Source organism: Peromyscus leucopus, chromosome 8b (assembly GCF_004664715.2).
Source record: "Peromyscus leucopus breed LL Stock chromosome 8b, UCI_PerLeu_2.1, whole genome shotgun sequence".
NCBI lineage: Eukaryota > Metazoa > Chordata > Mammalia > Rodentia > Cricetidae > Peromyscus > Peromyscus leucopus.
In genome coordinates, this window is record NC_051086.1 from 47893956 (window position 1) to 47918796 (window position 24841).

Genomic DNA, 24841 nt, shown 5'->3' on the forward strand with positions numbered 1-24841 from the left:
AGCTACCGACAATATCTGCCAAGCAACCCTCTCTCACCGAATTCACGACACAAAGTAGGCGACAGAAAAGCCTGGACTGCACTGACCTAAGGATGATCGCAAAGGGCCTTTGGTTTGGTTTTGCTTTTTTTTTTTTTTTCCCCTAAAATACCAAGGTTTCAAAGACTTTGTCTGCTGTGGTTTAAAAGTGAAAAGTCCTCTGCAGACTCCTGCGTTTGTACAATTGGTCACCAGCTGGTGGGGAGCTGTTTTGGGAGGTTGTGGAACCCTCCGGACATGGGGCCAGGCTGGCAGACATGTGACGGCAAAGGCAGGGGTAAAAACTTAGAGTCTGGCCTTTCTTCCAGCCAAGCTCTGCTTCCTGGCTAGCACAATGCCCAGTCACCTCCAACTCCTACTGCCTTAGCTGCCAACTGTTCCAGCCACACCATCCCCACCAGGATGGACTGACTGCATTTCCAAATTAGGAGGCAAAATAGATCTCCCCCCCACCACTTAACACCTTTCTGTCAGGTGTCCCCCTGACAGTGGATGACAGCTTCTACAAGGGGTGGGGTGGGGGGCGCATCCAAGCTGAAATCTGTAAGCACAGAAATTGGAAAAGGGGAGTGACAGATTTCCTTAGCAGATCCGAATACATTACAGACGAGCTGAGGTATGGAAACTGTGCTAATCATGGATGACAGGCCCTGCAGACCCTTCCTTGGGCTTTCAGAAAGTATACATTGCTTAATGTCGCTCAAGACTAGCCATGGCCACCTCTCAGGGGTTACCTCCTTTCTCATAAAAAGACCAAACAAAATCATGTGGGATGACAGCGACATGCTCCCACACTAACCTTCTGTCCTCCAGCCAGAAACTCTGGGCAGGAAATCTGCCTTTTCCTTATAGAAGCAAAGAAGACCTCAGGGTGAAGAGCCAGGCCCAGAGACATGGTGTCCAACTCATGACAACAAAGAGCGGTCGGCACGACTCCAATCAACTGCCATGACTCTAATCTGACATCCGAATGTGGGGTCATGGGATGCCCATGTATGCAGTACAGAGGCACTGTGAGCATGGCAAACCCAAATTCTTCATGCATCCGGCTCCTTCCTGAGAGCACAGCATGGGGATGCTCCTAGAGTCCTATCTGGGTTATGTCAAATGCCCCTTTTGGTTGCTGTGACAAAATGCCATCATCAACAGTGACTTATGGAAGAAAGCGTTCATTCTGGCTTCCAGTTCCCGAGGGAGAGAGTCCATAATGGCAGGGGAGGCGTGGTACTGGGCAGGAAGCTGAGAAACCACATCCCCTCCAGCCACAGGCAGGAGGCAGAAAGAGCAAGAAGTGGGAAGAGGCTATGAACTCTAAGCCCATCCTGGGTGATGTACTTCCTACAGCAAAGCTCCGTCTCCCAAAGTTTCCATTACCTCTCCAAACAGTGCCACCAACTGAGGATCGAGTATTCAAATACCCGACTCTATGGGAGATGCTTTTCATTCTAACCACCACAGCCTCCCTTGAAGACACTGATTTTGCTCCCAGCCATTTAATTTTAAGCTCATCTGATTATCTGTAGCAAAAGGCATTAGCTTATTATTTCTTTCTAAAATGTATTATGGAAATGTCATTCAGGGGACTGTAGAGTCCCCCACCCCACCCCCGCAGTGTAATAACCTTTCATAGCATGTGCTTACTGTTGACAAGCACCTGGGAAGTGCAGGGCCACACAGTACCTTACTTGATGCTCCTAATACCTCTGCAGATGACAACGGCTGTTACTCCCTGTGCACAGGTGAGGAAATACATTCTAAGAAGTGATTCAGCCAAGGCCACTGAGAGGTCTACCAAAGAACAGATCTGGATCTTGTTTCCTGACTTCTGAACCCTATTGTAGGGCTCTTAATCCTAAATCTCTCTGCCCAGGAGCTTCCTGGTTTTGTTCATTTCATGAAAGGAAAATGAGATGAGGTGATTAAGACTGAATTACAAGGGACTTAAGGTAAAACAGTTCCTTCCACATCAGTGTGTGTGTGAACTTTTATTCTTTCAACTTACATGTGTGCGTGCACATATATACACACACATGTACACGCACACACAGAGCACTGTAAAGATAAAAGGCAAATATGTACCATGCCCATATGTAATGGTCTCTGTCATTGGCCTGCTGAAACAGGAAGTGTGCAGTCTCTGAGTAGCACATGGGGATCAGCCTAGTAGGATCTTCACAGAAGGCTACAACAGGGAGCCTCTACACCATCCCCTTCAGGAGCTGACACGCATCATATCCAGAGTTAGAAATACTCTCCTTGCTGCACCCATGACATATCTCTGTCCTGCCTCCTGGTCCTCATGCCCACTCTCCTCCAAGTCACGCCCCTTCTTCCTGTACCTCAAATGCAGCACCCGAGGGCCTATGCACTGTGTCCCTCTGCTTAGACAGTTTGCCCCACATCTTTGCATCATTACCTCTTTCTGGTTGTATGAGACACAAACCAAGTAACACCTACTCAAAAAAGCACTCTTCTGCTTTTCCCCCATCTGATGGTAATGCCGTTTTCTCCATCTTTTTTTTCCCCAAAATTACCCAGTGTGATTTCTCTTCAATGTATGACTGCCAAAAATTGTCCTCTTGCCCAGGGTCTGTCTTCAAACTCAAGGCAGGGAACCCATGAAGGTTCCACAAGGGCAAGGAACTTGTTTCTGGTCATTGCTGTTACCTCCAGTGCCTGCTACACAGAGGGTATTAAGAAAAACTAATGAAGGCTGGCAGGCAGTGGCACAAGCCTTTAATCCCAACACTTGGGAGGCAGAGGCAGGCAGATCTCTGAGTTCAAAGCCAGCCTGATCTACAGAGTGAGTTTCAGGACAGCCAGGGCCATATATCAGCAAATCCTGTCTTAAAATACCAAAAAAAAAAAAGAAAGAAAGAAAGAGAAAAACTTAATGAATGAGAACTCCTCCACACACACGAAAGCCTACCCTCACCACCCAAATCTCACGGTCTTACCAGAGAAGCTGTGAAGGAAGTGGAGAAACTCTACCTGGTCCGTGAAGAATCCATGTCCAGCACCAGCTTTGCTAAATGTTTCCTTTGCTTTTGAATATTTGGAATTTCCACCTGTGGTTCCAGAAGAGGAGAGACACAGTCAGCTCCAAGGTCAAGATGAATACTTGAAGAGCTAGGCTCTCAAAGAATGCTTGAAGAATCACTACTGACAGTCACCTGAGAGTTTGCGACAGGTTTCCTGGCCCTTGTTTTCAGAGCAAAACATTTGTCCCTTTGTCACTGTCTTGGGGCTAGTCATCAACAAATAGGAATTATGCTTTATGTGTTCAACTTGATGTCAACTACTGAACTTATCGTGTGTAGCTACTGTCTTCTTCCTCCCCAGACCGTGTGTGTGTGTGTGTGTGTGTGTGTGTGTGTGTGTGTGTGTGTGTGTGTGTGAAAATCCACTAGAGATTCACTGTCACTCGGATTTCAAGGCTGTAACACAGTGCGGTCACCCCCTCCTGCCCACTGCATTTCTAAAATGTACTTATCTTGCACACATGGACCTTTGTGCCCTGGACCAGCAGCAGATGAGATGCTCAATTCCTTCCCTGAGCTGCACCTCTTCTCTCTTCCCCAGACACCCAGCAAGCCCCTCATCACCTAGGACCACCTCTGGGTTCTGTGTATTCCTGCTTCCCTGGGGGTAGCTACACACCTGCCCTTAGCCAAACCAGAAGCAAACAAACAAGGCAAAAAAAAAAAAAAAAAAAAAAAACCAGACCCAATCATTTCCATGTCTGCTTTCACAAGAGCCAAATGCAGGAGGAAGGAGGGACATCCCACCATTTAGACACCTAAACTCAAAGGGACCAAACTCAAACGGAGAGCTGAGCACAGAGAAGCCCTGCCTTAGCAGACCTGAGATGCTAAGGGATACCACTAAGACATACAGTTTATATTTATAGAAACAAAGGAGGCATGTTAGCATATTTATAGAGATAAAGTAAGATTTCCCACAGTCAGCAGTGAGTAACTCGGCCTCCACGGAGTTCTCCGCAAGGACTTCTTCCATATTGGTTGTATGTAGATGCTCTTTTTAAATTTTCCTTTCTAAAAATGACTTCCTTGAAGATTCCAGTGCAGGATTTTGGTTCCAGGCCCAGCAAAAGTAGGGCAGGATGTGAGAATTAAAAAGGAAAATTGGCTATGAATTGAACTAAAATCATCTTGGGACTGTGTGGTTTTTTTTTTTTTTAAACACTAGGGGAAAATGTGAGGAAAACCTGGTGCTCTGTGAAGCACTTTCCACCCACTCAGCTAAGCTGGGCTGAAGGATGTGCTGAGTGCATGGACTCCAACAACAAGAAGCATCATCAGAATCTGCAGAGCCCAGGGCAGGGCTGGGGAAGCAGAGCACTACTCAGGTCTCAGCAAGGGGGCTGGGCTTTGCTGCTGAGTCCCCCTAACTTCTGGGGTTGTTTCAGGCTTTGGCCAAAGCCCTATCCCCCTTCAGAGCACTAGGTGCCTCTTGTGAGTGTTCCTGCCTAGGGTGGCATAGGAATGAGGACAATGGTCAATAGATTCCATCCACAGTGTGTGTGATCAAGGGTCCTCCAGCTGCTCTCTGCTGACATGTCAAAGCACCACATCAATTTGCTCTCTGATCACCTTTATAGGTATTTAAGTAATTACTTATCCAGACGACCACTGACTCAGAAAGAATACAGACAAGAACACACTGAAGGCAATCTAGAGATGAAACCGGACATGGACTGAGCAACAAGCCTCTGAAACTTCTAGTCATGGGGGATGACATAACTTTAACTTTAAATGAGCAAAAGTTAACTAGAATTAACTCTGAGTCCCTCCAGTAGCACAAATAACCACATTCCATGTTGGTCATGCCTACTGCTGCTCAGGTACAGAAAGTTCCATTGTTGCTGGGATCTCCCACGTGGAGCAACTGTTGGGTTTTGTATGGCCGGTGAAAAATAACTAAAGGATCCCTAGTGAGAGGCCCATAAATATCCCAGCCACTTCTTGTCTCCCTTGATAAAATCGCACGAGGTGGGAACTAGGAAAACTGTCTGACAGACGTTTAGACTGCCTTTTAATAAAATAGTTGAATTTAGTATCTTGTAAAATCCAGAAAAGGACATCAACCACAGGGGCCTTATGGAGGCTCATGCGCCAGTTTCCCAGACTCCTCAGGAGGGAGCTGCCATCCATGCTACTATTACTGAAGACTGGAGATGGGCAGGGGAGGGGATGTTGGGAAGGGACAGGGTGATGGAAGTTGGGACTTGGGTTATGGAGGTGATGTTGCTGGCTTTGTATGTTTAATCCATCGGGAAGGTGAACGGAGAAGTCGGTGAACTGAGAAGAAAGCAGCAAGCAGCTGAAAGCTCCACCATATGTGGAAATCCTGATCATGGTATGTGATCATGGTATGATGTTTCCTGATGGAATGCAAGGTTGGATAGCAGGAAGAGAGAAGGAAAGAGCAGAAGGCTGGACGGAGAAGGTATCTTTCTGTCCCAGACCCAGCCTCACTCAGCGTCTCACCTCCGCCAGCAGGAACAGGGGCTCAATCACATCCCTCTCCACTTGCAGCTCAAAGTGGATCAGTTCCTGAGCTAACTTGTCCTCTGTCTCTCCACAGAGCTTCAGCATCTTCCTGCAAGCAAGGGAGAAAGGCAACCTGAATATCCTGGACCACCACACTGTGCGGAGTCACACTCTGTCAACTCCTGGCTTGATAAACATCCCCAAGTCTGTGTCAACTCGCTGGTTGGTTTCTATGGCTACCAGTGGCCAAGCTGTTCCCATTGTCTCTATGTCTGAAGTTATCACCTATTTCAAATGGTGCTGGGTGCCAGGAGCAACAGAGATACATGGGAGGTATGAGAAATGTGGAGAAAATAGTCTCACACAAGCCAAATCCACCAGCATATGGATTCAATTGCTTCTCTCTCTCCTCTGGGATTCCTGAAAAGACCATCTAAGATGGATCCACTAACACACCACACCTTCAAATAAATACCGAATCTCAATTCTGATGGGAGCTCACTGGGAGAAAATACTTACTCTTAAGCCATGAAAAGTTACTTAGTACATGACAAGTACTTAGGTGATTGTCCCATGGAAAAAGTCAGCCCACAAGTTGCTCAATACTGACCAAATAACAGAGGACATAATAAAAAGAAAGTTAATCCATTTTCTGAGAAAAGAGATTGTTTCAAAGATGTTAGTTTTCCCTAAATGGCTGTTTTCCTTACACAGTACCATGTTAAAACTCAAGTTTTAAATGTCAATGAAAGTTTAAGCAGACACAATTTATCCTCAGCTGATAGAATAATCTCTCTATTCTAATATGCTCATATATAACATGATGCTACTACCACTTGGTTAAAAATGTTTCCACCGCTGGTTTTATATTCAACTTACTTTGTGCAAATTGCTTGTCCCCTTAGTGTAGGGGTTCACCCCAGGGACGTAGACATGCCCAGCAAGAACGCTACTACGGAGCTTCCTCGGGTCTACTGACTTTTCACATGTAGCTATTTTTAGCCCTCATCCATGTCTGCTTGTGCAAAATCCATCATCTTGTTATGTATAGTTTCTTTTTTTAATGAACACATCTCCCTCCATGTAGTAAGCTTTTCCATGGTCGAAAGTTTTTAGGGAGCACATAAGCACTGCTGTGGTCGATGCAAATATAATACATGCTCATACATGCATATGCATGTGCAGCCTTTTTTTTTTGCATATTTGGGAGTTTCCACTACTTTATGCCCCTGGTAACTCTCAGCAAGAAAGTCTTGATTCCTGTCACACTGGTGAGTCTGCATGGCATCTCTCTCAGGCCCTCTAAAACACCTGGTCCATGAAGTATTCCTCACATTCTTGGCTACTTCTGAGTTGGGATTTAGTTATTTGAATTTATTTACAATTCTTCATATAGTCACAAATCTTGGAACACGGGTTCTAATTCACCTCCTGTCACCTACTATAAATGCCAACTCCCACCTTGTGGCTTAGTCTTTGCACCTTTCTGATGGTGTGTTAACTAAGCTTTCTGATACTGTCCTTCATAGTCCTTATGCTAGTTCTTGATTTTTAAAACATTAAGCATTAGCTGTTAACTCCTAACTATGGAAAATGATCATTTAACTTGTGCTTACATTTCCTCACTCTCTGTTTATTTAAATTAGTAGATGTTCAGTATTTACATTTTGACTATATATTACAGGCATTCCTGTACATTCCTATCCAAAAATCCAAACTTTAATTTTATTTATGTCTGAGTATTTTTCCCTACTCTGTTCATGACATATGTGCAGTGCCTGTGGAGGCCAGAAGAGGGCATCAGATTCCCAGGAAATAGAGTTACCGGCAGTTGTGAGCTGCCATATAGATGCTGGGAATTAGGCCCAGATCCTCTGCAGAGCAGCTAATCCTGTAAGTCATCTCTACAATCCTGCCAAATCCAAACTTTTCAAAGTTTGAGTTTTTGAAACATTTCAGATTTAATATTTTTGTGTTAAAGACACTTACCTGGTAATGGCTATTTAACTATTCCAAACTGAGCAAACTTGTCTCAAGCATTTGAGGGAGGGGCTACTGGAGTTAAGCTGGACCGTTAGTGGGTTGTCAGGACTGAGTTCTGCACTCATTTAGTTTCCCTAAAGTGAACCACAGTTCAGATTGCTTGCTTTCTGTGTGTCTGACTGAGCCCCAAATACCAATCACTTTTCCAATTGGCTCAGGGCACTAAACACTTGATATGTATGAGCTGTGCCTTCTTGAACTCATCTCCCTAGACACGTGCCAGCCTGGAGTGGCTTCTTTTTGTCCCTAGGACATAGCTGTCTTCCGGGAATCTTCCTCCAGTATTTCTGGGGTTGGCCATGGCTCTGCCCTCTGTCTTCCATCCTGTATCCACCTCTGTTTTGTTCCCCCTCCTGGGGAAGCAAAGTCCTGTTTTAAAGTCAGGGTCCTCACATCCCTCTCCATGCTCCCACAGACTGGGCTTTGGGTAGAGCACTGAGCAGTGTCTTTTTCCAGTTTGGAAGCTTGTTTTTAACTCGCTAGGTTCCTTTGTTGCTTTTGGTGGGTCTGGGGGCGTCACAAGTCACAATTCTGGTTCTTTGCAGTAGCAGAGTGTTTGTTTCCAGAAGCTTGTGCAGTCTTCTGGCACCGCTGTTCCTGATCCCAAACCTCAGGCTCAGATGAATGTTTTTTCCACTGCTCTAGGAGCTCAGCAGGCCCTTTCAGTTAGGAACTCAAGCCCTTCCATCTGGAAAATGCTTTCAGATTATTCCTTTTTATTATTATTATAATTCCTTCCTCTCTTTCTTAACACACACCCCCCCCCACCCCCGCTGTTTAAGCATGACTTCTGGAATCGTTCCTCTAATTTTCCAAGTTTGTCTATCTGCCATGGCTTTGTCTTCATGCTTGATTTTCTGGATGATTTCCCCCAAATCATCTTCGACTGAGAATTTTGCATCTGCAGCCATTTGTTTTTTACTTCTTCCAATTTGCTTTTGATTTCAGAATGTTCCTGCCTGATAAACATCCCGTACCAAACCAACATCCTTTTGATTTCATAGCTGCACTGCCTTCTCCTCTACCAGTCAAAAATATACCCAGCACTTCATCTAAAACCTTTCCTCCTCACCCCATCTCTAGTTCTTTCAAATCGTATTTCTCTCATGGACTGATGGAGGTTAGACTCCCCCCCCCCCCTCAGATGCTTGGGGAAATCTGGTGCCCACTTCTGTTTAAGGGCAGGGATGCCAAGGGCAGCATCCTCACAGGCTTAGGTCCTTCCTTGGGGCCCCTCAGGTTCTCCAGGAAAGATACTTCTACTTTCTTCACAGGAGGAATAAAGCTCGGGGCCACGAGGCTGAGGAGTGTCACGTCTGTTATACCTTGGTACTGTTATACCCTGCTGTGCCCAGACTTCAGTATTTTAAAAGTGTTTCTGTGTCTCCCCTGTGGAAAGCTGTGCTGGGGTGGACAGGAAGGGAAATCTCCTGCAGGTGTGGACTGTGCAAGCTTTGGATTCCCTGCATACCTGAAAGACTTGCAATGCCCATTCATTATTTTAATAACCCATTCATCCTCAAAGACCCATGACTGCAGTCATGGTGCCATCATTCCTGAGCATGAGAGAATTCCTTGCTGTATATCATGCCAGACCTTGGTGGACTAACTGCTGGTGTGAGGGTTATTGTATTGGGATGCGCCGATAAGGTCCTTGGCTGTCACCGTGTCTTTATAGTGCTGTGAGGTCTCAAGCCAGAGACTTCATGTATGGTAAGCAAGTGGACCACACTGAGCCTCATCCAGTCTGCTCTTGGTTATCCCTATGCCTAAAAGCTTACAAAATTATGGCACTGGTATCTTTTTCTTCTTTTCACTAACATTGTGGGCTTAGGTCTTTAAGAAAAACAAAAATGCCTGTGTTCTAGCTTTAGTAGATTCTAGAAGGGAGCAAGATCAATGACTTCCTGTGGAGTCACTGCATTTCTCTCGGTGTGCAGAGTGTGTTCACGTGCCTACGATGTTCTCTATTTTCAAAAGTTTGCTTTATTCCACTTCCATCTGTGATGACAGGGGATACATGCAGTAAATGCCATCACCATCTCTATTAGTTATAACACCAGACATGAGGCAACTTAACGGAAGAAGGATTTCTTCTGACTCGGGGTTTCGAGAGATACAGTCCATCTGGGTGGGAAGGCAGGCAGCAGACAGCTCTCTGGTAGAAACAGCACAAGGAACTACTTGCTCATCTCTCAGTACAACCAGGAGAGAGATCAGACAAGAGCAGTGTGGGCTATAATCCTCCAGGCCCGCCCAGGAGAGCACCTCATTGTTTAGCTAGGCCCTACCTCCTAAAGGTTCACAAACCGGCAGCCACCAGCTGGGGACCAAAGGTACATACAGGAGCCTGCATGGGACATTTTCCATTCAAACCACAGCACCTTCACCCACTGTTTCCTAGCCACGCTACTTCCTCTGTGGACAGTTCTCGCTTCCAGTCCCTTGCTTGTTGTTCCTTCCATTCATTCTTCTCTTTCTACTAGTTTGGACTCTTTCTACTAGTTTGGAAGATATACATGACACGTTCTATTCTTGTCCACATGTGCATTGGTAGTTCTTTCCAAGGCTGTCCCCTTGAAGACATCACAGATCCCTTTTATATGTATACAGAGGGTCTCACACTGTGGCCCAGGCCACTCTGGAACTCACTAGGTAGCTCAGACTGTCCCCAACTTGTATCAATCCTCCTGCCTCGGTCTCCTGAGTGCAGAGATCACGGGTGTAAGCCCCCATACCAGGCTTCCTATTCTCTTTGCTTGTCTAACACATATACATTGTCTATCAATTTAAAGGGAATACACCCTACTTTCTCCACAAATGACATAAGATCTGAAACCAGTGTTCCCTCCCCAATGTCTCCTGTTGTTACTGCCTGATGTTTGAGTTTTACCAGGCTCTTACCCACCAAATCCACCATTCTTATACTGTTGCTTTTTTAACTCAATGCTTGTATTTTGTTTACAATGAAAGAGAGCAGAATAAGCCACTCAAATCACACCACTTTGGCATAAGGATTATTTTGAGGTGAGGGCAAATAAAAAGAAAGTCAAAAGTGGGATCTTTCTCCCCCTCCACCCACCTAAATGCAAGAAATGGATTTACACACACGCTCCTCCTCCTCCCTTCTACCTGGAAGAGCAGAACTTAATCACCAGACACCTCCAGACCCCAAGACAGCTACAGGAACCCACGTTGCAATCTCTGCCAACTGGTCCTGCCTTTCATTAGCTCCCGTGTCTTTCCCTTCCCACAATCTGCCGCCCCAGAAACTCCTCTCGCTTTGTCTTGTCATTGCTTCTCAAACCGTTACTCTTTTGTCAAGATGCCGCACAAGCCCACGTTCTACCTCTGGGTTACTCATCACTGAACGACCCCATGTGCATGCCTTACACATGCTGGGAAGAAGTGTCTGCTCTCCTCCTGGGAAAGCTGTTAATCTTGTTTGCAGGGCTCTGGCCCAGGCGCCCACCAAGAAAGGCTAGAGGGAAAATAAACCTTGTCCTCCCTTACAACACAGTAACCTCAAGTTCTTCCATGCTGTGCACACCTCACCACTTTCAGTCTATTCAATATGTCAACTGCACCTTCATGGTGACTCCACAAATGCTAACTCTCTGCCTGAAAACCCTTGACTTCCCCTTTATTCTTAGAGAATGACTCCACTTAGCATAAAATTCTAGTTTTCTTGAATTCTCACTCGGTACCTGAACACATCCTCTCCCATCCCCTGGTGTTTATTTGACTCACCAATGGTCTGCTATCAGTTTAACACCCTGTTAGAGGTGATCATCTTTTTCCTCTGGCTGGCTTTAAATCACAAATACCCTTCTCTAGATCGTCTTCATTTTAGACATATTTGTCTTCCCAGCTACAGCTGAAAAATCATCGACTACAAACTTCCCTTCTCTGCTTTCTTCTTGGGGAATCCCCTTGAGATAGATGGCGTGGGTGTGCAGTGCCCATCGCCTCACAGTGTGATGGCTCACAGCTTTGGCTTGTATGGCATTGTGTTGTTTCCAAGTTCATTCGCTCTCCATTGGTGTATAACCTCTACTTTAACTCAATTAAGTTTTGACTGGCAGCGTACTTTCAGTTTTAAAGAGTTCTGTTTGCTTTGTTTTATTCAATTCTGCCCATGTGATTCAGTGTCCTTCATCAAGGACTTGGTCTTTGGTTCGTTATCGTTTAGTTTAGGAACGTTCCACTTTAGTTACTATTTCCTACTCTCTTCCATGTTGTCTTGTTATTCTTCCTCCTTATACGAGTGCTGAGCTGGCAGCTGAGAAAAGACATTCTGATGATTTCAGCACCAAATTACCTTGGCGTGTCCTGCTGGGAACCTCATAAGTTCTGACACCTGGTGGAGGTCACCATTAGCTCCACTTGAGCCTGGAGATCTTGCTGACCTTCGCCAAACTTAAGTTCCCTTGCCCACAGACGCTTGCCTGACGTCACAGACAGCAGCACTTTGCCTAAGGGTTTTGATTTTCCTGGTAACATCTTCTCCTTTCACACCTAGAACTCAGATGACGCTGTTCATGAGGAGTCTTAGTGCCTGAATTCCACACAGAGACGTAACTAGATTTTGCACACATACACACACACACACACACACACACACACACACACACACACACACACACAGTGTCACCTTACCCAAGAAGTGTATCATCTCCCAGGATCGCAGACCCCTCCATCAAGCACTGAGCCAGTGTCGTCAAAGGCAACTTTTTCTGGAAAGGAAACAAATGCTGTACTGAAAACTTCTCATCCATGTCTTCTGAAAGGACAAAGTAAAATGCCTGAAGGGATGTTATATTAAAATAACTGTGAAACATCTGACTTCGAAACATGTGTAATCCCAAAGTGCTCATATGTGTCAGACTTAAGAGATGAAAAAAAAAAAATGTGGGAAATTAAAAGTAATCAATATGCTACTTTGGAAAATGAGCCTAACATCTACATTTTAAAGGTGAAGTGATAACAAGAAGGAAAAAACAGACTATTTCATAATCATGTTCACAAAGGTTTGAGCAATGCATTCACTTCCCCTGAACACTATTTAGTTGAAAAGTCTACCCACCCTATTTTAGAAACAAGACAGTGCATACTCTACAGAGAAGTGTTCACATAAGATAGTGGTATGCAGAAAAGGCCAGCAAGCTCATAAAAAGGCAACCCAGCTCATTAGTGACTAAGGAAACCCAATCAGTCATCCAAACAAGGAGCTGTCACTCATACACACCCACATGGATGACTCTATTCAACATTCATTTAAATAGAAAATAAACATTGGCTTAGCATTTGAAGAAGGGCATTCTCATATTTTTGGTTGTGAGCCTAGCCTTTAACTGCTGAGCCATTTCTCCAGCCCTAGAAGCACACTCTTATTGGAAATTTAAAACGGTCCTTCACAGTTGCAAAGTTCAGTACTAGTTTAAAGGCTCACCAAAGCTACCTTTCCACTCCAGGGTACATGCCCCTAAAGGTGCAAACAAGTATCTGAACAAGTATAGTCCATCAGTGTGAATAGCAGCCTCCGTATGGCAACCGGAAGAATTAGAAACAATTTAAGCATCTATGGCATAAGAGAATATCCCTGTGAAGGGACATCCCTCAGTCTTCACCAGATGCCATGATGGTGCCAAGTTTCTTGTGCACCCTTCTACTCAAATTCTAAGCATGCCTTACCTTGCTCTTGCACATATGTGTTCATTTTTACCATATTCCTCTAAACATTAGCATATGCTATGGTTAATTGTAAAATGTTCCCTACAGGTTCATGCATGTGAACAGTTGGTCCCAGCTGGTGGTGACCTTTTCATCATGGGATGGTGGATGTAACGATGGTCACATTCCACCAGGGATGCACATTTGATAGTTACAGGTCAGCCCCACTTCCAGCCCGAGCTCTCTGCATCCTGATCCTCTGACACGTGAGCAAGTCACAGCACAAGCCCTGCTGCCAGCCACGGCTTCTCCCATGATGGACCAAGGTCCCCTGAAATGACGAGCCAACACAATCCTCTTCCCTCAGGTAGCGTCTGTCAGACACTTTGTCACAGGGACAGGGCTGGTAAGCAAGGCATCATCCTTCACCCCGATCTTGCCTTCCTGCTTGCATCACAATGTCTTTCATATCCTTTACTATTATTTCATCTAGAGCTGACTCCTTGGCTTTTAATAACTTGTTGAACCACTGAGTGGATAACAATGTATTTACACAAGTCCTTGACTGATGGTTTAACCATCCTTCCAGGATAGAGATGGAGGTGAATCTCAGGGCTTGGATTCCCAAGTCAGAAAGACAAGAGGGGGGATAGTAATAAAAACAACTGGTGTTTTTATTCAGGTCTATGTTCTAGGAATCAAGAAATCAGAAATAAGTCATCAGGGGCACGGAAAGAAGTAAACGAGGTGATGCCTTCCTGTCAAGGGGGGTGGGGCAGCACATCCTCAAGGCAGCAGGTGGGATGGATGCTAGGGGGCTGTAACCCCAGTAGACTACAGTTGACTTCTATTTCTAAGGCAATTCCCTGAGGCGAGGGCAGACCCTCCACATAAATAGGTTCTGCAGCCACCTCATATCTACCAACCATCCATCATCCAGGTCTTAGCTGCTTCCTCTCACCCTCTGCCCACCCCCATTTCATACATACGGGTCCCCAGCTGCTAAACTTGTTTCCCTCCATCACCAAGGATCCACACTGGTCCTGATCCTTGGTGAACGAATGCATTCTGCAGCAGACTTCAAGCCAGCCAGTGGTTTTCAGGCACCAAGACAAGCTATTAAAGTGAACTTGTCCCTAGCTCTGGAGTTCGGGTAAGAACTTAAGAATAAGACAAGAAAAGACAGAATGTCCCCAGGTTTAGATGTACCAATCTGTCATGTCTGAAATGACTGTTCTTTCTAAAATCACCCTGGGCTTAAGAGGCAGGGTCTGTAAGATGACTCAGGTACACTGTCTCCCCCTTATAAACTTCTGTTTCCCACATGTATCTGTATTAGTATTCTCTCATGTTACTCAGAAAACTGCTTCCCACTATCCTCCAATTCTCTGTCCTACAAAGCAGCTTGTGTGGTTTAATCCCCTAAAGGCCAAGGCGTCTCCCTCAGACCACAGTAGCATTAAGCACACTACAGTCATTTACAAGTACTACCTCATTAAACTCACAAGCAACTCCACAGAGTAAGAAATCATTGCTACCACCACTTTCCAAATGAAGGAGCGAAGGCTCATGAAGTCATTCACTCACTCAAGGTCAGGCAAAATGAAGAAGCAGCTTCACTTCGCCGGAGACTCCAGGCTTGACCTCAGAGCCCTCTCACTAAATTGCCTGTTATTTTAAATTGGTGGGCTAGTGTGTCAGGCAGATCCTGTGCCTCAAATACTCCTGGACTGTCTGTTCCTGACATTGGTCTATTTTTATCTCCGCCTACCATGTGGCAGGCCCTGTTTTAGGCACTGAGAACACAGCTGGTGGAGACCAGACCCCTGTTCCCATGGAGCTTGGTTATCAGTGACAGAGACCAGTGATCAGAGTGCTTCTAATAACGCACTGTGAAGGAAATCAGGCAGGCTGATGGGCTGCGGGAGAGGAAGAAGCCCGTGCCCCGGGTAACTGGTTGGGGTCTCTTTGATGATAAGATGGAGTTGGAGAAGAGCAAAGAATAAAAGTCACTGGCCTGAAATGCTGGGAAAGAATAGCACACAGAGACCAGAGCGAGTTCAAAGGCTCTGTCGGGGATGCAGCTGTCAGAAATACCTCAGTGCAGCTGGAGAAGGGTTATAGCGAGATGGGAGCGAGAGCTGAGCTCAGAAAAAATGGACAGAAGCCTCGTTAAGGAGTCCAGACTCTGCTCCACAGTGGATGGGAGCCCTTTGGTGGGACTCAGCAGGGACAGCGGCCTCATCTGATGCTCCCGTTAACTACCTGCCTGGGAGGTAGTAGAAGATAAAATATGAAGAGAGAAGAGAGTGATGAGAACTGTCATCAAATGACAACCCCAGGGGACCAGGGTGGTGCACGCCAAAGAGAAGTAGAAATTCACAGAGTCAGCAGGGTTTCCGGGAAGCCTGACTGAGGGCCTGGAAAGGGAAGAATAAGGGATCCCATGTGGGATCGAGGCTGAGCCAGTGGGTAGATCTTTGCTAGGCTCTCCTATGAGGGCTTCCAAAACTGCAGGTCCTGGGTTCCTAACTCAAAGGCCATTAGTCTTCTCTGCTCATGTTTCCCTCTGGGTGATCTCAGCTCTAAGAGTAAGTGGCCACTCAGGTCCCTCTTTTCTGGTGCTCCTTGTCCATTCGAAGCAGAGTCGGAATACCCTGCTAGCAGTATCTTTTAGATGTGCCGGCCTTTCCAGTTCCCATGTTCTCTGTAGTCTCATCTAGGTCATGCCCATATGTGTCTATTGGGCTTCCCTTCTACCACGCCCACTGTGGTGAGCAAATGGGATGCCACAAAACCTTTAAGAATGAGGTCCAAGTCTAGGTTAGCCCTGACCTGTCAGGAGTAACCGGAACCCCTGCAGCCCTGGCTTACGCCACCTCCCTCCTCTTTCTCTGAAGTCTACTTGCTCCCAAGCCACTTCTGTTTCTAAGGGATGTCTCACTCCTCCCTGGCCCTGCATCCTTCCGGGTTGATGGTCTTGTGTGTGTCCATCACAAGCCCACTTCCCACCATGGAATTCCTAGTGATGTGCTCTGTAGCACTAAGACACACTCCATGTAATCGATGCCCATCCTAGAACCTGCTTGCTTCTAACCTGAACCTTCCAGGACAGAGGTCCAGCTGAATGTGCTTCTTAACACATACACTACCCTATATGATAGACATGGGCTCCCTAATATTTGCCCCCTTTTTTTCTAATATTTGTTAAACAAAGGGGAGAGCATACAACATTTACTTGTTGTATGTGATTTTCTTATAAGATAGGTAGAGCTCAGAACCTTATCAACTATCAACTAACAAGTTACTGGCCTGGACGAAAGAATGCAAAATGGAAACGTGATACACATCCTTGCCCTTCTGCATCCTTCACTGGGAATCCAGAACAGCTCAGCAACCATGAGATGATGATGCTCTTCTCACCACCAAAGCAGCAGAAACTGCCCATCCCCATGGACAAGAAGGCATAGCTTTCATGACCAATTGTTAAAGGAAACGAGAAACAACATTTAAGGCCTGATTTGTAGTTTTTTGTTTGTTTGTTTTTGTCTTTTTACTCTTTACTCTTTGGGGGGGGGCCCTCCACCCAGCTTTAAATAATCATATGGAGACTTTTTACTACTTGTGAATGCCCAGCCTTAGCCAGGCTTATTTCTAGCTAACTTTTCTTAAATTATCACATCTTCCTTTTTGCCTCTGGGCTTTTATCTTTCTCTATTCTATATACCTTTCTTCACTTCTTACTCCGTGGCTTGCTGTGCATCTGGGTGGCTGGCCCCTGGTGTCCTCTCTCCTTCTTTCCTGGTTCCCTGGTCTTTTTTTTTTTTCTCATTCTATTGATTCTCTCTGCATGCCAGCCCCACCTATTCCTCTCATACCTCAAGGGCTCTAGGAATTAGCCAGCGTCTGCTAACTGGACAGCATTGGAAGAACTCCCAACCCAGCTAAAACTTCACACATTAGGTAATTCTGTCTTAGCCCAGGAAATTGTTAGTGTCGCTTCACTGCCAACCTCCAAGGCTGGCTTCAAGCCTCTGGTGGTAACACTGAAATGAAACTCTTTCATTTTGTTTTGTTTGTCAACAGGGTCTCCCATAACCCAGCCAGATCTCAAGCTCACTACGGAGCTAAGGCCAGCCTGGAGCTCATGATCCTTCTTCTACCTCCAGAGTGTGGGGGTTACAGGTGTGTGTCACCACGTTTGGCTCTCTCAAATGAGACTCTTGACGGAAAAACATACTACACTTGGAATCAGCTATACTGCAGCAAAAGAGAAGATGTGGGTCAAAGGTCACCTGAGCTCCAGGCCCCTATCTGGAACAGCAACCCAAGTACCACATTAGACCAAAGTTGGTCAAAGGAGTTCATATCCAAAGGCATTCTGCAAGCTCTCTTTTGGTCTACTCAGGGCCACCCTACTGAAATTCCTGACACATGTATGTCTATAGGTATTTTCCAAAGCTAAGGAGGTTTTATTTATATCGTGCACAAGGGATTCCTATTGAAAATAGTTTGAGCATCCCCAGTCCAATTTGGGGATCTAAAATCCCCAAATCCAAAAGTGCTCCAAAATCTGAAACATTCCAAGCACTGACCAGAAGCCACCAATGAAAATTCCATACCTGGCCACATGTGACAGTTTGCAGTGGATGCACCAAAATATTAAATAACATCATCTTCAGATTGTATGCAAAAGATGACATGAAACAAACGAATTTCATGTTTAGACTTATGTCTGAGCCCCAAGATACCTCACTGTGGGCTCACAGATATTCTAAACTTCCAAATATTTGAAATCCCAAACACTAAGTGTTTGGGACAAGAGAGAAAGAAAGTGGGGGCCAGAGCAATCGTGGCTGGTGTTGGCATTTGTGCAGGAGGGAGAAGAAAGCCTGGGGCACACATTCATTCATCCCAGGGCACATTCATTCATTCTATGAATCTCAATATCCAAGGCTAACATAAGCAGGGGCTCAGGGAGACCACTGCAAACAGAACCCAACAGAACTCCAAGTGGAAAGCTAATCCAACAGACACCAAACCCGGATGCAAATTCAAGGCAGGAGGAATGGGAGAGAGGCCATCTGTCTTAGTGACTGCTTCTACTGCGGTGATAAACTACTCTGACGAATGCAGCTTAAGGGAGGAAGGGTTTATTTTGGCCCTCAGTTCCAGGCCATTTATAGTCCATCACTGCAGGAGAGTCAACATCAGAAGCTTGCAGGAGCTGGTCACATGGCATCCACAGGCAGGCATAAGCAGCAATGAACGCTGCTGCTGCATTTACAGCCCATGAGCTCAACCAGGGGATGGTGCCTCCCATAGTGGGCAGGTCTTCCCACCTAGGTAGAATTAAGATAATCCCCACAAGCATGCCCAGGTCTATCTCCCAGATCATTCGAGATGTTGTCAAGTTGACAATTAATTCTAATTAATAGCATCCTAGATTGCAAAATACTTATGATAAAAACAGCATAGCTCAGAAAGTAAGTGCTTGCCTTGCAAACACAAAGTCCTGAGTTCAATTCCCAGAACTTTTTGTTGTTGTTGTTTCAAATAAAAGCTAGGTGTGGTGGTGCACACTTAGAATCCCAGTGCTGGGGAGGCAGAGACAGGCAAATCCTTAGGGCTCGATGGCCAGTCAGCCTAGCCTACTTGGTAAAGACTCTTGGAGACAGAAAGAGAGAGAGAGAGAGAGAGAGAGAGAGAGAGAGAGAGAGAGAGAGAGAGAGAGAGAGAGAAGAGAGAGAATTCTAAGGAACAATACCTAAAGTACACATACACTACTCCCAATGTGAACTCCCCCCAAACACACACACACACACACACACACACACTTCTAAAACTATCTTTTGTTCTTTTGTGGAGCTGAAGGAGGGGTAAAGAGGAAAGACAAAATAGGCTGCTTACACCACTTACTGCTGAGTACTAGAACATTCACAATGCTTGTTGTTACTGAAATCAGTTCAAAAAAAAAAAAAAAAAAAAGACATCAAAGTAGCTTTACCTAGCAGGCATTCTCTGTTACCTCATTATAGTGGAAACAACGTCCAAGGATCTTTCTAGGTCCCTGGAAACCTCAGAACTCCCGGTGCACTGTTTTCTGTGGACCAACGATACTACTAAGGTAAATATAATCTATGATAGAGCTGAATCAATGAAAAGTGTCCATGGAAGGTAAAACTCCCTCAGAGGTAGGACTTGAAGTACTTAAGCATGGCCCTGACATCCTGGGTTGCCTGTCCCAGGAAGCGGGCTTCCCCATGGTTGGGGAGGGCGATGCTTCAAGCAGGAGTAAAGAGCAAAACCTCCATCACAGCAGAAATAAGCACCAAGGCTTGCTTGGTTGACTTGTAGACACATGGGTAGCCTTAGCAAGTGACTGCCCTGGGGGCGGGATGCTGGGTGCCAGGACACAGATTTTAAGCTGCCTGGGCTCACAGTGGGCACTTACTGAGCGCTTGTCGGCCTCTGCTCCTTGCTGGCCCTGCAGACACGCGGTGAGCTTCTTGTGTGTGCTGTGGGACACTTGTTTCACCAGTTCCAGGCGTTTCTCCACCTGCACAGGCAGTGGTGTGGAAGGCACAGTGAGACAGAAGGTCAGGAGTACACAACAGTAACCTGTTACCATAGAGGCAATTACTTTTGGGCAGAAAATGCCCAGTGTTGGAGAGCTGGAAGGGGGGTGACCACAGCCTGGTGGCTCCCCTGGTACTCTTTGAATCTTTCTCCCAAGAATCTTATCTAAGTTATTATCTTAGGGAGATCAGCTCCAGGATACCTTCAAATACCAAGCCCTGCACATGCTTAAATAAATGGATTTGCATATGACCCACATACATCCCCTGGCATATCTGAAATCGACTCTGGGTTACTCATTGTGTTTCATACAATGTGAACCTCGTGACAACAGCTATAACACTGCCTTATTTAGGGAATGGCAGGGAGGAAAGTCTGCACATGCTCAGTATAGAAGCATTTCACCCAAGTGTTTTTAATATGTGCTTGGTTAAAACCATGGACGTGGGCTTGCCCCTCTGGGGAGCCAAAATGGAAAGCACAGTCAGGAACAACAGAGCTTCACCCCCTAGTAGTTTGTATGGGAGCAGCAGAGGTGTGGAAACCAAACAGAGAATGGCTACATTTCAGAGGAAAACATGGTTGAGGTCTAGCAGGCAAGGTAAGTGACAACCCACCTGGAGAAGGTCTTCGCTCAGAACCTCAGTCTTTTCTGCCCTAGAGGGAAAATGGAGAAAACGGTCAGCAAATACATGCATACATTTAAACATACACACATACATATACAAATGTTAACACATATACACATTTATATATACATGTGTTTATACATACATACATACATACATACATACCTATATACATACTTAGGTAAGAACACAGTCTAATGACAAATTCCACTTTTCTCTAATAGCAACTCCAAAGAAGCAGACAAGAATAGTAGAAACTCTTAATAGGAGAGGCTAAAGACAATTCTAGAATCTTCCAGAAACACTAACTAGCATGCCAGCAAAGCACAATGTTCAAGGTGCTCTGGAGTGTCCCGCCACAGATTTGGACCTGCATTGAGGACAACAATGGGACTTCTATTTTTTTCTTGAGAAGACTCCCACACCCACACACTCAGTCTTGCCTATAAGAGCAAACAAAAAATAGCAGGATCCGAAGGTGCAATTTATAAACAGCAAACACAAAGCCAGCACCAAATCCTAGCAATGAGTATAGAGACTCTTGCCATGGCTTGGCTATCAAGTGTTAGGTTCCTAGTTTCAGCTGACATGAGCCATGCAGAAAATGATAAGAAAACGAGATGCTTCCCCTTCAAAAAGTCAGCAAGTCAGGCATGGTGGCACTTGCCTTTAATCCCAGCACTCAGGAGGCAGAAGCAAGTGGATCTCTGAGTTTGATGCCGGCCTGATCTAGACAGAGTTCTAGGCCAGCGAAGGCTACAAGTGAGACCCTGCCCAAATAAATAAATAAATAAATAAATAAATAAATAAACCCATAAAAACAACCAAATAAACAAACAAACCTATAAAACCAAAAACCAACCAAACAAAATCTCAGGAAGACTACATTAAGTAAGATAAATATACAAAAATAAACTCTCTCCACATACTATTAACAGACCCTTGAAAATATTCTTAGCAATGGTTTCAAAAGATTAAGTTCTTAGGTGTCAGTCTGTCAAAATATAAAAAGAGCCTGCATGCTAGATGTGGTGATTTGAAGAAGAATGTTCTTCAAATCAAGTCCAGATGTTTAAATACTTGATCGCCATTGGTGGTACTGTGTGGGTAGGTTTAGGGGCTGTGCCCTTGCCAGAGGAAGCATGTCCCTGGAGGTAGGCTTTGAGAGTTTAAAGAAGGCATGTGACATTTCACTCTCCGCGCTTCATGCTTGCAGTTGAAAATGTGAACCCTTCTCCTACCCTTCTCCTACCTCCATGTCTTCATTCCACCACCACGGACTCTAACCCTCTGGAACCATAAGCCCAGATAAAACTTTCTATACGTTGTTTTGGTCATGATTTTTATCACAGCAACAGAAATATAACTAATATACCAAGGAACTACACTGTGGTTATGAAGGAATTCACAGAATATCTAAATTAAGTGGGGAGACAGAATGTCTGTGAACTAGAGAACTCAGCAGAGTGAAGTTCTTCCCTAACCTGACCACAGATGGAATGTGACCCCAGAGCTGCAGCAGAACTGACTGTAGACATACACAAACCAACTCCAACATGGACAATAACATGCAGAAAAAGGCAAAGAACTAAAGCAACTCTAGGAAGAAAAATTAAGTTATGGCACTCCCATGATTGGATTTTAAAGTTAAATCATCAGGAGGACGGCACTGGCAAAAGGATGGAATGTACCAGACAGAAATAGATCCAGACTCATGACCCAGTCATCTTGAAAAAGGAACAAAGACTATCCGAGGAGAAGAAAGACTCTAGCAAACGGTCATGGAACACAATATGCAAAGGTGTGGATCCTGGCCCTGTATCCTCTATCCAGAGTAATCACAGATAGAGCACAGGTTTCAATAGAACATAAGAATATGGAATTTTCAAGCACAGGAAGAAATATCTGTGACCTTCATTAGAGCCCTGGGTTCTAAGTGATAACATTAAAAGCATTCTGCATAAAAGAAAAAGAACTGATACATGACACTTCTGGTAAAATGAAAAGCTTTTGCTCTATGAAAATCCTATTAAGAGATAAAAGAAAACCCATGGAGGGAAAATATCTGCACATCACATGATAAAGGAATGATATGGAAATTATATACAGAATTGTGCAAGTTAGTAATAAGAAAAAAATTCTACTAAAATAAGCACAGAGTCAGGGCTATAGTTCAATAGTATGGCATTGGCCTGACATGCACATAGCCTTGGGTTCTATCCCTGCTACTGAAAAAAAAAGAAACAAAAATAATGAACAGAATATTACCAAGGAAGACATACAGATAGATAGCAGACAGACAACACACACACACACACACACACACACACACACACACACACACACACACACAAGTCACATCAAGCTCTAAAGAATCTGGCATTGAAAAGCTCACGAGTTGCTGGGGGATAGGAAGGACAGACGTTTAAGCCAGGGAAGATTCAGTGGCAGTTTCTTATAAACTTAAATATACACTTGCCACATGACCCAGCAATGTTGCTTCAGAGCAACGAACTTCACATATCCCATACTCATAAACACACCTATGAACGCTCAAGATCCAGGAACAATCTTTATGTCCTCCAGCAGGTAAATGGAACATTTCTAATGAAGAATGCTACCCAGCCACAGGGGTGGAAAGTCGACACCTGCCATCACTCAACCCAAGGTCAAAGCATACGCTCTATGCTCAAAGAACAATCACAAAGGGTTATACAATGACTCTACTCCCAGAGCATTCTGGGAAAAACTCAACGACAAGACTGGAAACAAGAGCTTTGGTGGTCCCTCCTAGGATGGGGCTGGGGCAGATCTGTCTATGATAGGGCAGCATGGGAAAGGTTTTTGGTTTTTTGTTTGTTTTGTTTTGTTTGAGACAGAGTCCCTTTCTAGTCCCGACTGGCCTGAAACTTGCTATGGAGACCAGGCTGACCTTGGACTCACCAAGATCCGCCTGCCTCTGCCTCTATGCTCAGCTATGAGAGAAGGTTGTGGAATTTTGTTGGCAGTGATCGCTGCATAGACCAGCATGTGCATTGAGACTCAGATACTACCAAGGCAGCATACTTAAAGTGAGTTTTCAGAGTACATCAGAAATCTCTTTAAACATAAAACTGTGATACAGACAATATCCCAGAATCCAGGAGGGGAAGTAACTAGGAAAACGTCCTGAGTTCCTGGCATCATCCTTGAGCAAGGCTGAAGTGATCACCATGATTCTCTTAATTACATTGAGTATCCCTGATAGGGAAAAAGTAGGGTATGGATCTACTAGAGGCTAAGTAATTGAAAAAATAACTAAAGCAAAGCTTAAGCATTTGAACAAATAGTGATCAGTGAAGCAAAATAGAAAAAAAAATTAAAAAGCTAGATATTATTCATGAGATCAAATATATCAGAAAATACACTCAGAAAAACATTCTAGTTGAAATCCAAAGACGGCATTTTTTTTTTTTTTTTTTTTAATATTCTGTTGCTGTCCTGTGTCATGGAGATCTTGCTGTTTTGGATCTGTAGGTTTGTCTCCTTCACATGCTCCAACAGTTCATTGATGGGGTGGATGCTGGGGTGGGCCAACACATAGCCCTGGTTCTGGACCTGGGTGGTAGCTGGGTTGGTCAGCCCCCTAGCTTTCCCTCATCATCACTACCCAGAAGAGCTCTCCAGCGCTACCTAGGCTAGCTCAACCAATGAGGCTGCAGCAAGGAGCAGAGCCAGTTCTCCTGCTCTAAGGACCCTCAGATCTGGGTCCCCCTCACTCTTATTGCCAGGGCTAGCTCTCCTGCTTCGTCCAGGCAAGATGCAGTGCCCTCTCTCCCGATTGCTATAGGGGGCATATGAGGGTGGGGGAATGGGGTCGGCTCTCCTGCTCTCCTGCCCTCAGAGCTGGCTCATCTGTGCCCCCAACAATAGTCAGCTCTAGTGTGCTGCCCAGGTGGGGTGCAGGGCCCTGTCTCCTGTGTGCTGTAGCTGGTGTACGCCAGGGCTAGTTCTCTCACTCTCGTGACCCTGGGGCTAGCACTCTCACCTGTCACAGGTAGCAAAGGGTGGGTGGTGGTGGGTGGGTGGTGGTGGTAGGGAATCCAAAGATGATGTACAGCCTAGATAGTTCAATGCTAATCAGAAAAGCTCTAACAGGAGGAAGAAACTTGAAGAGAAAAAGAAAACAAAACAACAACAAACCCACAAAGCTATTTCTAAAACACCAGACTTGGGAGGGAAATGACAAGCAAATCTTATAAAATAAACAAGTCAATGCTGACAACACTTTGAGAAGATACTATACATGTTGAGATAGCAGCAGGCATCGCTTTCTATGGAGGCAGTAAAGATACAGGGGACCTGAAACCATAAAACAATAGGATG

At 45.1% G+C, this 24841-nt stretch overlaps 1 protein-coding gene across 4 annotated transcripts in view; it reads right to left on the bottom strand.

The window, feature by feature from the left end:
• Arhgap44 (Rho GTPase activating protein 44) overlaps window positions 1-24841 on the bottom strand; it is a 174459-nt gene that overhangs the window by 60698 nt on the left and 88920 nt on the right. For all 4 annotated transcript variants that reach the window (XM_028869347.2, XM_028869345.2, XM_028869344.2 and 1 more), the window contains exons 2-6: window positions 20465-20504; window positions 19723-19827; window positions 12255-12331; window positions 5550-5661; window positions 3031-3107 (exon numbers count right to left, since the gene is read on the bottom strand). In XM_028869347.2, the coding sequence (XP_028725180.1) occupies window positions 3031-3107; window positions 5550-5661; window positions 12255-12331; window positions 19723-19827; window positions 20465-20504 (411 nt within the window). The remainder of the gene's footprint in view (window positions 1-3030; window positions 3108-5549; window positions 5662-12254; window positions 12332-19722; window positions 19828-20464; window positions 20505-24841) is intronic.